Source organism: Leucopleurus acutus (assembly GCF_964270905.1).
Source record: "Leucopleurus acutus genome assembly, chromosome: X".
NCBI classification, from domain to species: domain Eukaryota; kingdom Metazoa; phylum Chordata; class Mammalia; order Artiodactyla; family Delphinidae; genus Leucopleurus; species Leucopleurus acutus.
The window spans coordinates 106,727,180-106,741,954 of NC_139148.1; the positions used below are offsets into that span (position 1 = coordinate 106,727,180).

Consider the following 14,775-nt stretch of genomic DNA (forward strand, 5'->3'; position numbering starts at 1 on the left):
TTCTGGTTCTGTTCTCTATTTTGCAGTGACCTTTTCTCTTGTTTTGAGCCACAATCTTTATTTTGTCTGCATGTTTTCTTTGCCTTATCAAAATTGGAAATCATCTCATTTTATTTTAGGCATGTAATTTAGTGATCAATTATACTTTTAAGTATATTTTAGAGCTCTAACATAACCAACATGTGGTTATTAATACCCTTTATGTCTTTATTGTGGATAAAGAGCCTTGCCTTTGGAAAAATCAAGAGGCTTGGGCTCTGTTTCATTGAAAGCTCTCTGTTTTGTGTCTTTTTAAAATTCCTGTTGCTTACCTAATTATGAAGTGTTAAATGTCTTCCTTCAGAAATTGTTCTGCTCTTTGTTAGTCCTATACCTTCCTCAACTTTAATTTACTCTCTCCTTTTCACTTTGCTCTAAAAGTCTCAATTTTCTTTTTATGCCTTTTAATACTATGGATGAGAATTTTAGGTAATATTTAAGGACCACACATGTAGTAATTATTTTGAGAAGTAATATATTATTTACTTCATATATATATATATATATATATATATATATATATATATATATATATATAATGTTGGGTAGTTGTCTTGATTAATAGAGGTATTTATTGTTAAATAAATATAAACTGGGCCTTGAGTGGAGTTTAATTTTTAAACTTTACTCTTAAGTGGGTCATTACAGATAGTCTTGAATCATTATTTTTAAGTTGATCCTATGTGTTATAGTTGATCTCCTTTGTGTCTTGAAAAATACAGAAAATGTACTGATCATTATGTGAAAGGATTTGGGTTATTTTCTATGGAAAAGAGAACTGAGGAGAGAATGTAGATATACCAAACCACATTTTAAATAAAGACCAGCTGGTGTGTGTATGTGTGTGTCTGTTTTGTTTTAAAGAAAGTAACAGTTGGGAGTTCCCTGGCGGTCCAGTGGTTAGGACTTGGCGCTTTCACTGCTGGGGCAAGGGTTCAGTCCCTGGTCAGGGAACTAAGATCCTGCAAGCTACGTGGCGCAGCATGCCCCTCCCCCCCGCCAAAAAATAAAAATAAAAACCAAAACAAACAAAGTAAAAGTGGCATAAAATGTAAATATATTTGCTCATTCTCGCACTGTAGCCTGCTTATTCTCTCTATTCCTCAGATTAAATGCATGACAAAGGAAACATCTTAGTAGTGGGATGAAGTATAGAGAAATTCCCTAAGTTATTCAATTTTGTATTGTAGTCCTTTAAATATTTGTCTTTTTTTGTTGTTTTTGTTGCAGAGATGGCATAGAATTTGCTTTTAAGGAGCCTAATCCACAAGGAGAGAGCCATCCACCTTTAAATTTGGCATTTCTTGATATTCTCAGTGAATTTTCTTCTAAACTACTTCGACAAGACAAAAGAACAGTGTATGTATTTGTTAGAAATACTCTATTTAATTTTGTTTTGGAATTCTTAAAGATTAATTGTTATACTTGGTTTCCCTCTCAGATTAGATTAGATTTGTAGGATTGCATTAATGCACAAAGAACTTTATACTTCAGAAATTTTATAATTTAAGGATTATAACTGTTTTATGCATAATACTCCATTTTAATTCTGTGAGTTCCCCTTACAGTGTAGTTGAGGCTTTAGAGGTGTAATTGGAATGCTTTGTGTATTCCTATTTGAGTTCTTGGCTCAGCCTAACTAATGAAGGAGCATTTAACAAATAATGATATCGCTGATCCATCAGGAGCACCTTAGTCTGTGTCCTGAGCCATGACTACACTGGAAAGTAGAAGTCCCCCTCTTTTATCTTTGTACTTTAACTACAAGTCCTGTTCTCAACAGGCCATTTAAACAGGATACTTTTATGGTTTGGTCTTCTAAAATCATGACTTATGTTCTAAGAGAGCCTAACAAATGGAATTAAAGTCTCAAAATCTTCTTTCATCTCTTCCACCCCCACCCCCCAACCCCGGGCTTTGAGGTATAAAAAGACAGAAGAATATGAATAACTCATAGGTAATGTCTTCTGAAAGCCCACCAGTATTTTGCTTTTAAAGATTGTATAGATCTTGGGGACTTCCCTGGTGGTCCAGTGGTTAAGACTTCACCTTCCACTGCTGGGGGTGCGGGTTCAGTCCCTGGTCGGGGAGCTAAGATCCCACATGCCTTGTGGCCAAAAAACCAAAACATAAAAAAGAAGCAGTATTGTAACAAGTTCCATAAAGACTTCAAAAATGGTCCACATCAAAAAAGTCTTTAAAAAACATCATTGTATAGATATTATATGAAATTCTAAAGCAGACAGAACGGTGATAGAAATCACAATAGTGGTTACTTCTTGGGGTTGGGGAGACTGAATGGGAAAAGGGATACAGGGTACTCTGTAGGGTCATAGGAATGTCCCATATCTTGATAGGTGTATGGGTTACATGGCTGCATTTGTTTGCAAAACTGATCCAACTTTACTGTTAATTTCTGTGCATTTTATTATATATAAATTTATCCCAGTTCAAAATTGCATTGAGGAATTACCTGGTGGTCCAGTGGTTAGGATGCCGCGCTTTCAGTGCCTAGGGTCTGGGTTCAATCCCTGGTCTGGGGACTAAGGTTCCACAAGCTGTGTGGTGCGCCCCCCGCCCCCCCAAAATTGCATTGACACTATTAATTAGAGAAATAAAAATTAAAACAATAAAAAAACATTTCTCACTTAGCATATTAGCAAAACTTAAGACATTGGATAGCACCAAGTATTGCCAAGGATGTGGAGCAATAGAGGCTTTTATACATTGCTGGTGGCAGAGTAAATTGGTACAAGACCACTTTGGAGACAGTTGGCAATGTCTAGTAAAGTTTAAGATTCTCCCTACCTCATGATCCAGTAATTCTATTCATAGGTAAATACCCTAGGGGAACTCTTACACATGTGTAGAAGGATAACTATTAAAGTACTTGACTGTTGCATTGTTTGAATAGGGAAAAACTCAAAACTGACTAAGCATCTATCAGCTAGAAAATGGTATCAATTGATTAATATACAATGGAATACTATACAGTGGTCAAAATGGTTAGATTTTAAAAAAGTAAACACAATTCCTTAATTTTATTAAAAACCCATTTAATTGTTCAAATTTCTAGTATCAGATGTCATCAATGACTTTTATTTGATTGAATTGGGATTGAAATAAGATTCACACAATCCAATTGATCTGCTTTTAAAATCTTAAATTTTTTCAAGTTTATTGAGCTATAATTGACACATAAAATTGTAATATATTTAAAGTGTACAACATGATGATTTCATATACATTGTGGAAGGATTCCCATAATCAAGTTAATTAACGTATTTATCACATCACATATTTACCATTTTTTTGATCAGAACACTTAAGCTCTACTCTTTTAGCAAATTTCAATTATATGGTATTATTTAAGTACACAGTATCATCAACTGTAGCCACCATGTTATACATTAGACCCTCAGATCTCATTCATCTTAAAAAAATTTTTTTTCTGACTTCATTGAGATATAGTTGACATATAATACTGTGTAAGTTTGAGGTGTACAACATGTTGATTTGATACACTTACATTATTGGAAAATGATTGCCACTATAGTGTTAGCTGACGTCACTCTTCCAAAATGGTTAGATTTTAAAATTATAATGTTGAGTGCAAAAAGCTAAGTACAAAATTGTGCTATGATGTTTACAGACAAATAGGTGTTAAAACATTACAAATGGGGACAAAAAATAGCAAGTTCAGGTTAATGGCAACCTCTGTGGCTGGAAAAAGGACAAAGGGAACTAGCATCAGGGAGGGCTACTTATCTGGAATGTTCTGTTAAGCTTTGTGGTGGATACATAGTTGTAAATCTCTCAACTAGTGAGTATATTGTGTCTCAGACTGCACATCTTGTGTCAGGCTGGTAAGTTCTCAGACTAATAGCCAACTTCCAGACCACACTTTGATGAGTACTGTACTACTGTGTGTAGCTGAAATATATTTACAATATATACAACTAACACTAAGCAGTATGTTTGTAACTCATCTCTCCTGCCCTTTCTCTTATGGTGTTCAAAACTGGTAGTTCTGAACTGATTCAAATTAACCATTATTATGACAGCAAAATTTGGTTTGCACTTTACAGTTAGTTGATGAAACTTGTGTGAAGCATAATTTACACAATAAAGCACTGAACTCTTAGTGTCAGAAGCCTGGGATTTGAATCATGGTTATACTGCTTTCTCATTTTTATGACCATGGTTATATTACTTAACTTTTCTTATCCTTTCTCTCCTTATCTGTCAAATGGGGAGAATGTCTCCCTCACAAGACTGTAAGAGTAAAGTTAAAGACCCCAAGAGGAAAATGCGTAGCACACAGTAGTCACACAAATGTTAGTTGATTTTTGATTGCTATATTATATATGTCATAAAATCCTTGTGATACTTGAATCCAAGGGTAGATGTATGACTTCCATCAGGCTGAAAATATTGTGCAGGTAGGGACCATATCTGATTGACCTTTGTATCTATCCCCATTGCCTGGGACATAGATGCTCAACAAATAATAAGCTGAAATGCTATGAATTATTTCATTTAATGTGAGAATCTTGATAGAGACAAAATTGTTCATTAGTGTACTGATGAGGCTTAGATTGAGTAGTGAAGTAATATGCCTATGCTCACACAGCTACGGGTTGGTAGAACTGGGACTAGAACCCAAGTTGTGTAATTTTTAAATCCGATCCTCTTTCCGGGAATATGACTCAGGTTCTTCTAACAGAGGACTTGTAAATGTTAGGATAAAACAGAGACTTCTCGAGAAAGAATGCTAATAATCCTTCGGTTGTTACTGTATGCTTTGAGGAAATGTAGACCCATCAACCACTATTTTCATTCTAATTTACTTTTTATTTAACTCATTAAATCATTGTATGTTCCGTTATAGTGTGTGAGCCTATAGGAATAAACAAAAAGCAAAAAAAAAAAAAAAAAAAAGCTATGTCAATTTAATGTATCAAAGCTAATGGTTTCTACTCCTTTTCAAGGTATGTTTACTTGGAAAAGTTCATGACCTTTCAGATGTCACTCCGAAGAGAAGATGTGTGGCTTCCACTGATGTCATACCGAAATTCTTTGCTAGCTGGTGGTGATGATGACACCATGTCAGTCATTAGTGGAATCAGCAGTCGGGGGTCAACCGTGCGGAGTAAAAAATCAAAGCCATCTACGGGAAAACGGAAAGTGGTTGAAGGCATGCAGCTCGCACTCAGTAAGAATATAGTTTATTCTCTTTATATTTGTCCTTTATGTTTACCGTAAACCTTAATGACTGAATTGTCATTAAGGGTCACCTTATTTTTAAATTTGAGGTATGTGTTGTTAAATAATATCTTGAACAATGTGTCCTCCAATTATGTGTAAATGTACTGTTCTAAGCATTTTAGATACATAAATTCAGTTCTTACAACTCTTTAGGTACATACTCATTTTTCAAATGTGAAAGCTGGTACAGAGAAGTTAAGTAACTTTTACCTAAGGTCACACCAATATTAAGTAGCAGAGCCAGGCAGTCTCACTCTAGAGGACCTGCTTTTAAATCACTGCACTATACTCTATGTATAGGGATATGGACTCAATATTTTAGAGCTAATCATTACCTAAGAGATAAAATCATCTAGTTTAAGTGGTACAACAGATTCAGAGAGGTCCCAACTTTTGAATTTCTATGAAGAAGAGTATTAATCATAAAGAACTTGATAGAAATACAAGTTGCTGTCTATAATCTTAGGGTTAAGAATACATTATGACACTTGAATCTCTTGGACTCTTAGTACTCCAGGGTTGGTTCAAAATGGGTCTGGGGACTTTTTTCCTCTCCTTAGGAAACTTTAAACAAATTAACATAGTTGCCAAAATTTGCTGCAGCTATTATTCCTGAGTAATAAACTACCCCCAAAACTTATGACATAGCAGGGACATGATGTCTGGTGCTTCCGCTAGGAATACTCAAAGGCTAGTGACTGGAATCATACGGAGGCATCTTCACTTACAGATGTATCTGATACTGGCTGTCAGCTGGGACCTCAGTGGGATTGTCTGCCAGGACCACCTTACACATGTCCTTTCCATGTGGCTATTTGGCTTTCTCACAGCATGTGACTGGGCTCCAAGAGCAAGTGTCTCAAGAGACAAGAACTCTGGAAGCTGCCATTTTCTTAAGGCCAGGAATTGGCATAGCATAATTTCCATCATATTCTATGGACCAAGCAATCACAGGGCACAGGTTCAAAGGAATGGGACATCATCCCCCACCTGTTAATGTGAGGAGTGTCAAAGATTTGGGGGCCATATTTTAATTTTATTTATTTTTTTAGGGGCCATATTGTTAAATTGCCACATAGATTAATGGTTTTAGTACTTTTTGTCCAATAATATAAATGCATAAACTCATAACTTATAACTTAAACTTGTAACTTAGATTTGGACTTGATTGGTCATATAGTCCCAACATCCCAGTCTGTGAAGAAATCTCTCTTACAGTGTCCCTGACCAGTTAAAATAGTTAGGGCTTGATAGCAAGTTAAAATAAAATTTCCTTTTTTTAAATAGAAAAGTTATCAAATTAAAAGATGTATTCCCTGCATGCCACTATAAATTTTAAAGCGTTCTGAACCTCTAACTCACCTGGTCTACACAGTTAACCTCCTAAGTGGCCTGTTTGCTTACTAGTCTTCATATTCTTTTTTTTTTTAACATCTTTATTGGGGTATAATTGCTTTACAATGGTGTGTTAGTTTCTGCTTTATAACAAAGTGAATCAGTTATACATATACATATGTTCCCATATCTCTTCCCTCTTGCGTCACCCTCCCTATCCCACCCCTCCAGGCAGTCACAAAGCACCGAGCCGATATCCCTGTGCCATGCGGCTGCTTCCCACTAGCTATCTACCTTACGTTTGTTAGTGTGTATATGTCCATGACTCTCTCTCGCCCTGTCACAGCTCACCCTTCCCCCTCCCCATATCCTCAAGTCCGTTCTCCAGTAGGTCTGTGTCTTTATTCCTGTCTTACCCCTAGGTTCTTCATGACATTTTTTTTTCTTCTTAAATTCCATATATATGTGTTAGCATACGATATTTGTCTTTCTCTTTCTCACTTACTTCACTCTGTATGACAGACTCTAGGTCTATCCACCTCATTACAAATAGCTCAATTTCGTTTCTTTTTATGGCTGAGTAATATTCCATTGTATATATGTGCCACATCTTCTTTATCCATTCATCCGATGATGGGCACTTAGGTTGTTTCCATCTCTGGGCTATTGTAAATAGAGCTGCAATGAAGATTTTGGTACATGACTCTTTTTGAATTTTGGTTTTCTCAGGGTATATGCCCAGTAGTGGGATTGCTGGGTCATATGGTAGTTCTATTTGTAGTTTTTTAAGGAACCTCCATACTGTTCTCCATAGTGGCTGAACCAATTCACATTCCCACCAGCAGTGCAAGAGTGTTCCCTTTTCTCCACACCCTCTCCAGCATTTATTGTTTCTAGATTTTTTTTTTTAACATCTTTATTGGAGTATAATTGCTTTACAATGGTATGTTAGTTTCAGCTTCACAACAAAATGAATCAGTTATATATATACATATATTCCCATATCTCTTCCCGCTTGCGTCTCCCTCCCTCCCACCCTCCCTATCCCACCCCTCCAGGCGGTCACAAAGCACCGAGCTGATCTCCCTGTGCTACGCGGCTACTTCCCACTAGCTATCTACCTTACGTTTGGTAGTGTATATATGTCCATGCCTCTTTATCGCTTTGTCACCGTTTACCCTTCCCCCTCCCCATAGCCTCAAATCCATTCTCTAGTAAGTCTGTGTCTTTATTCCTGTTTCACCCCTAGGTTTTTCATGACATTTTTTTTTTAAATTCCATATATATGTGTTAGCATACGATATTTGTCTTTCTCTTTCTCACTTACTTCACTCTGTATGACAGACTCTAGGTCTATCCACCTCATTACAAATAGCTCAATTTCGTTTCTTTTTATGGCTGAGTAATATTCCATTGTATATATGTGCCACATCTTCTTTATCCATTCATCCGATGATGGGCACTTAGGTTGTTTCCATCTCTGGGCTATTGTAAATAGAGCTGCAATGAAGATTTTGGTACATGACTCTTTTTGAATTTTGGTTTTCTCAGGGTATATGCCCAGTAGTGGGATTGCTGGGTCATATGGTAGTTCTATTTGTAGTTTTTTAAGGAACCTCCATACTGTTCTCCATAGTGGCTGAACCAATTCACATTCCCACCAGCAGTGCAAGAGTGTTCCCTTTTCTCCACACCCTCTCCAGCATTTATTGTTTCTAGATTTTTTGATGATGGCCATTCTGACTAGTCTTCATATTCTTAAGTCCACCCTCTACACTACCACTACATACTTTGTCTAAAACATGTAACTACCACATTGCTTCCCTGTCACCTTAGCACAGCTTATAAGACTTTGCATAAATTGATACCTGCCTCTTTATTCAGCCTTACCTTTTGCCGTCTACTCCAGGAGTACTAAACTCTCAGTTTGAACCATATGAAATTACTATTTTTGCAGGTCAAAAATTGCTGAATATCAGTAAATTAGTATGGTTCAGTCATTGTTTCATGCCTCGGTGCTTTTGCTTATGTCCTCCCCCCTGCCTAGGACACTTCACAGTCCACACAGTATCTACTCTAGTCAGAAGTAACTTCTGAGTAGCTGGCTCTGATCCCTCTCATTGTTCTCATTCTACCTGTGCTTCCGTCTCTTTTAGCACTTACCACACTGTGTTATAATTGCCTGTGTTTTCTTTTTCCACAACTAGGCTATAAGGGCATGGCAGGGACTGCACCTTACATACCTTTGTATCCTTCTGTTCCAAGCTCTAGCATGTGGAGAGCAAACAGATGATTTTTGACCTGAACACATTGTATCAGACACTTGGTTAATCAAAATTAGTGACTGAACTTCATTGCTGTTAATTTTCTTTCTCAGCTGAAGAAAGCAGTAGTAGTGACAGTATGTGGCTAAGCAGAGAACAAACACTGCACACCCCAGTTATGATGCAGACACCACAACTCACCTCAACAATTATGAGAGAGCCTAAAAGATTACGACCTGAGGACAGTTTCATGAGTGTCTATCCAATGCAGACTGAACATCATCAAACTCCTCTTGATTATAAGTAAGTACATTTGATCATTTTCTGTACTATAACTTTATTAATTACATAGAAAAAAGTTAAGTTAAAAGAAGAATAAAATTCTCCTTGAAGCACGCAGGTAACATGGATGTTAGCTCAAAGACAACAAGAGGAAGCAAGGCAACAGCAGGAGAGAGCAGCAATGAGCTATGTTAAACTGCGAACTAATCTTCAGCATGCCATGTAAGTGAGAGTGCCTTATTGTCTGAGTACAGGAAGTTCACTAATTCATTTTAACATATTTTAATGTGTGCCTTATCTAAAGATTTCAGCAAACTCTCTAGAGTAACTAAGCTGAAATAATCAAGGAACTAAAAATTGGTCTTTCCAACAGAAAATAAAAACTTAAAGTTAAATATTGACTAGTTAGCTAAAGGACTGATCATAGGTTGATCTGTTGGAAAAGTTTAAATATGAATCCTTGTTTATTTTGGTACACAGAACTATAGCTAAAAATTCAGTTTTGTTACATCTTAATTGATCCCTACCTTAGTTCAGGCCCTCATCTCTCACCTGAACTATTATATTAGCTTTCTAACTCGTTTTCTTCCCTCAAATCTCCCATTTATCCTCTCACCAACCCCTTCCCTCACTCCCCTCACCACCACTCCATCATTCACACTGCCATCAAGAATTGCTGTTCTAGAATAAAAATCTGATAATGTAACTCTTTTTCTTAAAACCTTTCCATGGATCCCCATTGCCTGCAAGATACAGTTCAAACTCCTTAGCTCATGGCATGCAAGATCTTTCTAAATATGGCCCCTGCCTACATTTTAGTATCATATCCTACTCCCTGGCAACTGGTAAAATCATCATAAAAGAACAAGCTCAGGTGTCACCTTATGTGAAGCTGTGGTGTCATCTACGCTCCCACAACACTGTGTATACTCCTATTTCTTATAGCACTTACACATTGTATTGTAATTTGTTTTATGAATTTGTCCCTTTCTCTAGACTGTGAGCTCCTTAAGGGCAGGGACCTCTTTCTTTCTTTCTCTTTTTTTAATTGAAGTATACTTGATGTACAATATTATATAAGTTACAGGTGTACAATTTAGTGATTCACAGGTTTTAAGGTTATACTCCATTTATAGTTATTATAAAATATTGGCATTTCCCTGTGTTGTACAATATATCCTTGTAGCTTATTTTATACATAATAGTTTGTACCATTTAATAGGGACTACTTTCGTTTCCTGTTAGTGCTCAGCACATTAAAAAGTACTAAGTAAAAAAAAAAAGTACTAAGTAAATGTTCATTAATGAATAAATGTCCAATGCTAAAAAAATTAGTTTAATTTTCAAATACTTTGTTTTTACTGGAATCTGTATGAGAGTTTTATAAATCTTTATTAGCTTTGGCTCCAAAAGAAATGGCATATAAGTAGTCCTTAGATGACTGGTACAAAGGGGGAAGATCTGATGATTCTGATTAAGTTTTTTAGTTTGAAAGCTTTGTATTTGTAACATAATGTGGTATATGTTTTAATGCTGGGAGATAATAATTGTTACCTTTTTTAAATTTATATTTTGTTTCATTTTATTGGTTTTTGAGTGATGAGAATTTTACCTATATTTCTTAAGAAATGATCATTTACCACATGAGTGGTAGTCTACTTAAATTCACATTAGTTATCTGTAGTGGTGTTAAGAACCTCTACAGACAAGGTATACTTTATCACATCTATAGATTCTGATCCGAGTATGTCTAATATGTTCATTCTCTATACTATCTCTCGATTCTGTCCCCTATTCTGTTTCTATAGCCACATTCCCTTTAATATATGTTCTTATTTCACGCTGAATTCAACAAGTGATTTCTTAGCTTCTGACCAGTCACCAGTCCAAACACTTCAGAATTCTGCTATGCAATCATTTGGTCCTTAATGTCTCCCCTGAAAACTTTCCCACCGGTGCCCAGGATCTTCCACAGCATCTCATTACTCAGTACCATTTATCATTATTCTTTTGTTTGTAGATTGATTGATTAACTTTGTTTCTTCAAGTTTTATAGAGATAAAATTGACATACAGCACTGTATAAGTTTAAGATGTTCAGCTTAATGATATGACTTACATACATCCTGAAATGATTACTACAAGTTTAGTGAACATCCATCATCTCATATAGATACAATGTTTGTAGTTAGTTTTAATTCTTCTTAGAGATAAACTTCCTCAGGTGACTAAGAAATTATCCCAGTTAAATAATTATTACCAGAAGATCCTTTTGGGTGTTGTACCATAAGTGTTCTATTGCTTGAGACTTTAAAATATTTTTGTTTTACAACACTGGTTTTGTAATGGTATCTGCCCTATAACTGAAAATACTTCCAAATTCTCCCTCCCTCTCTCGTGCTCTCTCTCTCTCTCTCTCTCATAGTTTGTATCACATATATCTTTCTTATACTTCAAATGAAGTGCAGAATGAATTTCTGTTTTTCTATAATATATGGTCCCCAGAGCACACATATCCCCTTCACAGTTGCCTCCACCAAATATAGTAAAATTGTCATTTACTATCCAGAACTCTTGGGAAATAGGGACCATTGTCAGCATATTTGTCCAGGTAGTCTGGACTAGACATCACGTCTTGCTATCTTTATCTTTTAAGACTCAACATGGTATTGTGTAAATTGTAAGCTAGCATTCAATAAATAATTGATTTTTGAGGTGGAATCTTTAAATGAGTGAGAAAAGAAGGAAATGTTAGCCAAACTGGGGAATAAGAAGTCACCCTCAATTTCACTATTATGTTGACTCTTTTATGCTGATCTGGGCTAATTTGTGAACTTGAAATTTGAGTTTTTTCCTTATAATAATGTGATAACAGAATTTTTATTCTTAATTTTTATTTTACTTTTCTATATATGTCTCAGTTTTGAGTTTTATAGGATACAGAATGCAAGTTTCAGCATAGATGTTGCTCATTTCTTCCTGAAGGAGAATTAATCTCTTCTTTCAGTATATCTTTATATCACTAAAGGCATATTTCTCTTGAAATATTTATCACACTTTGTCATAATTAATTATCTCTGTTTCCCAGAGTAGACTGTGAGCTCCTTGAGGGCAGGAACCATGTCTTATTCATCTTTTATTTTGCATCCATAGGACACAGTAGAAGCCTGTCACATAGTAGGCACTGTGTGAATGAATGAGTGAGTGCCTGGTACATTTTAGGTACTGAGTGAGTGATGGGTAAAATTAACATTATATGTTCATGAAAATACATGTATTCTGAAAATGTCATTTCTTTGGTCTCTGTTTTATACTTGTTTATTAATTTATACCCTGCCTACTTTCAAAAAGGATTTGAGGTATCTTGTCTGTTCCCATGTGGGAAATTCTCATTGAACTTCTAAATGGGATATCAGAACTATCAAGCTAAATGTATTGAAGTAATATCGAATAAACATAACTCCTTAGCATTTTTAGACATTGGGGTTTTGACATCATTGATGACATGATCAATGCCTAATCAATCATTTTCCCTGACCTTTAATTCCATCATTTTCCATTACACTTGAATAGACAGAGCCACATAGTTGCTGCCAATATATTAATAGTCACAACTTTGGTTCAGATCTTGACCTTGTTTTGTATTTCTCTAGTCGGCGTGGTACAAGCCTAATGGAAGATGATGAAGAGCCAATTGTTGAAGATGTTATGATGTCCTCAGAAGGGAGGATTGAAGATCTTAATGAGGGGATGGATTTCGACACCATGGATATAGACTTGGTAAGATACAATGATTCTGTAGGATTTTCTATTTAGATTTTTTGGAAATTAAGTTGGATATTTACTAGAGGAGAGAAATACTTGCTATGAAAAGTAAGTTTTGCAAAATTCTTAAATAAAATAGTTGCCAGGAGTTTAGATACATGAGAAGGGATTGAGGAAGAGGGTGAAGTTGGTGGGGGTGTTAGGTCCTAATTTAAGATGATGAACTTTCAGATTAATTTAGGAATATATAGATTTAAAGGATTTATTTTGTTTAATAGTATACTAAGTATAATATCACCTTTAATTTGCCATCTTTTTACCATTATCAAAATAATACATTGTTAACATGATTTACCCTGTTATTGAGATCAACTGCCGTATCAGATAATAAAGTAAAATACTTAAACTTGGAAATTTAATATATATGAGGGTATATTCTTTGATAATTACATCATATATACAGTTAGGGCTTTATTGTATACAAAATGCTTGTACATATTTCATTTTGCCACACAGCTTATTCAACTTTGTGAGGTAGGTTGAAAGGCTTGAGGATATTGAAGCTTAGACAGCCTATCCAAGGAGACAAAGCTAGGAAGCAGTAAAGCTGAGATTCATTATAAGCCAGGTTTTCTGATTCTGTTTCTCAGTATACCTTGGTATATTCTCCTTAAAGGGAAGAAATAATTAAATATGGCTTCTCTTCAGAATAGCGTAATTCGGTATCTTGAAAGGAAAGTTGAGAGAGACATTTTTAAAGTAAAACAAAAAAATTGGTTTTCCAGTTTTCATCTTTAAGAATAATTTTCCACGAACGAATTGGTTTTGCATGTTTAAACAGTCTGTAGTTCGAATATATAGCATTTGAAATATTGTAGGGTACAATTGCAATTACATGGACCATGTGAACACTTAATGATAATTTCAATATTTTCAGTTACTATTTGGCTTATTATAGGTATGACAATTGTCAACTAACTTCCTTTTTTCTCCCTTAGCCACCATCAAAGAACAGACGAGAGAGAACAGAACTGAAGCCTGATTTCTTTGATCCAGCTTCAATTATGGATGAATCAGTAGGTTTAATTTAAATATGCCTCAAGATTATAAAATCAAAAGTAATAGGCAGTCCCTAAGCCTGAGGTTGAAGAGCTGGGACAATACATTGAGAATGGATAAAAACAACTGGACAGGAGGAAAAGAGGCAGGCAGGAGGGATTTCGGGGTAGGGTTGGGGAGGGGTTATGCAGTGGTGGTAACAGATTCAAAGTAGCTTTGAATCCCTGGCCAACTGGGACATGATATGTTAAGGAATTTGGACTTTTCCTGTAGGCTTGAGTTACATATTGAAGGATTTTGAATGAGGGAGCGGCATGATCAGAATTGTGTTTCAGAAAGATTTCCTTGGATAGGATGAAAGAGAAGAAAAATAATCACAATAGTCATAATCATAATATGAAGGCATGGTGAAAAATAGAACTTGAACAGAGGCTTTGGTAATAAAGATAAGGGGATTGAGATAATTGGTTATTGTTAGGTATTGTCAATTGTGTTTCTTCTATCAGTCCCTGTTACCATGTTCTCCCTGAGAATGCCTTGGTTCAAATCTTATAGTTTCTCTCAGACACACCATGCTCTTTCATGACTCCATGACCTTGTAAAAGCTTTTCTTTCTGTCAGAATTGCCCCTTTCCTTTTACTCGTATTGAATTCTTTCTTCAGTAGTCAGTTTGGACATTACCTGCGGAGTTTTTCCTAACCTTTTTAGATAGATACTTTATTCTCAGTTCCCATAACACTTTGTATATACTTCTATTTTGATA

At 35.6% G+C, this 14,775-nt stretch overlaps 1 protein-coding gene across 5 annotated transcripts in view; it reads left to right on the forward strand.

Moving 5' to 3' along the window:
- STAG2 (STAG2 cohesin complex component) overlaps positions 1–14,775 on the forward strand; it is a 117,411-nt gene that overhangs the window by 97,004 nt on the left and 5,632 nt on the right. For 4 of the 5 annotated variants that reach the window (XM_082865060.1, XM_082865062.1, XM_082865061.1 and 1 more), the window contains exons 28-33: positions 1,270–1,398; positions 5,031–5,254; positions 9,020–9,209; positions 9,300–9,410; positions 12,841–12,967; positions 13,951–14,028. In XM_082865060.1, the coding sequence (XP_082721186.1) occupies positions 1,270–1,398; positions 5,031–5,254; positions 9,020–9,209; positions 9,300–9,410; positions 12,841–12,967; positions 13,951–14,028 (859 nt within the window). The remainder of the gene's footprint in view (positions 1–1,269; positions 1,399–5,030; positions 5,255–9,019; positions 9,210–9,299; positions 9,411–12,840; positions 12,968–13,950; positions 14,029–14,775) is intronic. The other variant, XM_082865064.1, reaches the window with a different exon arrangement.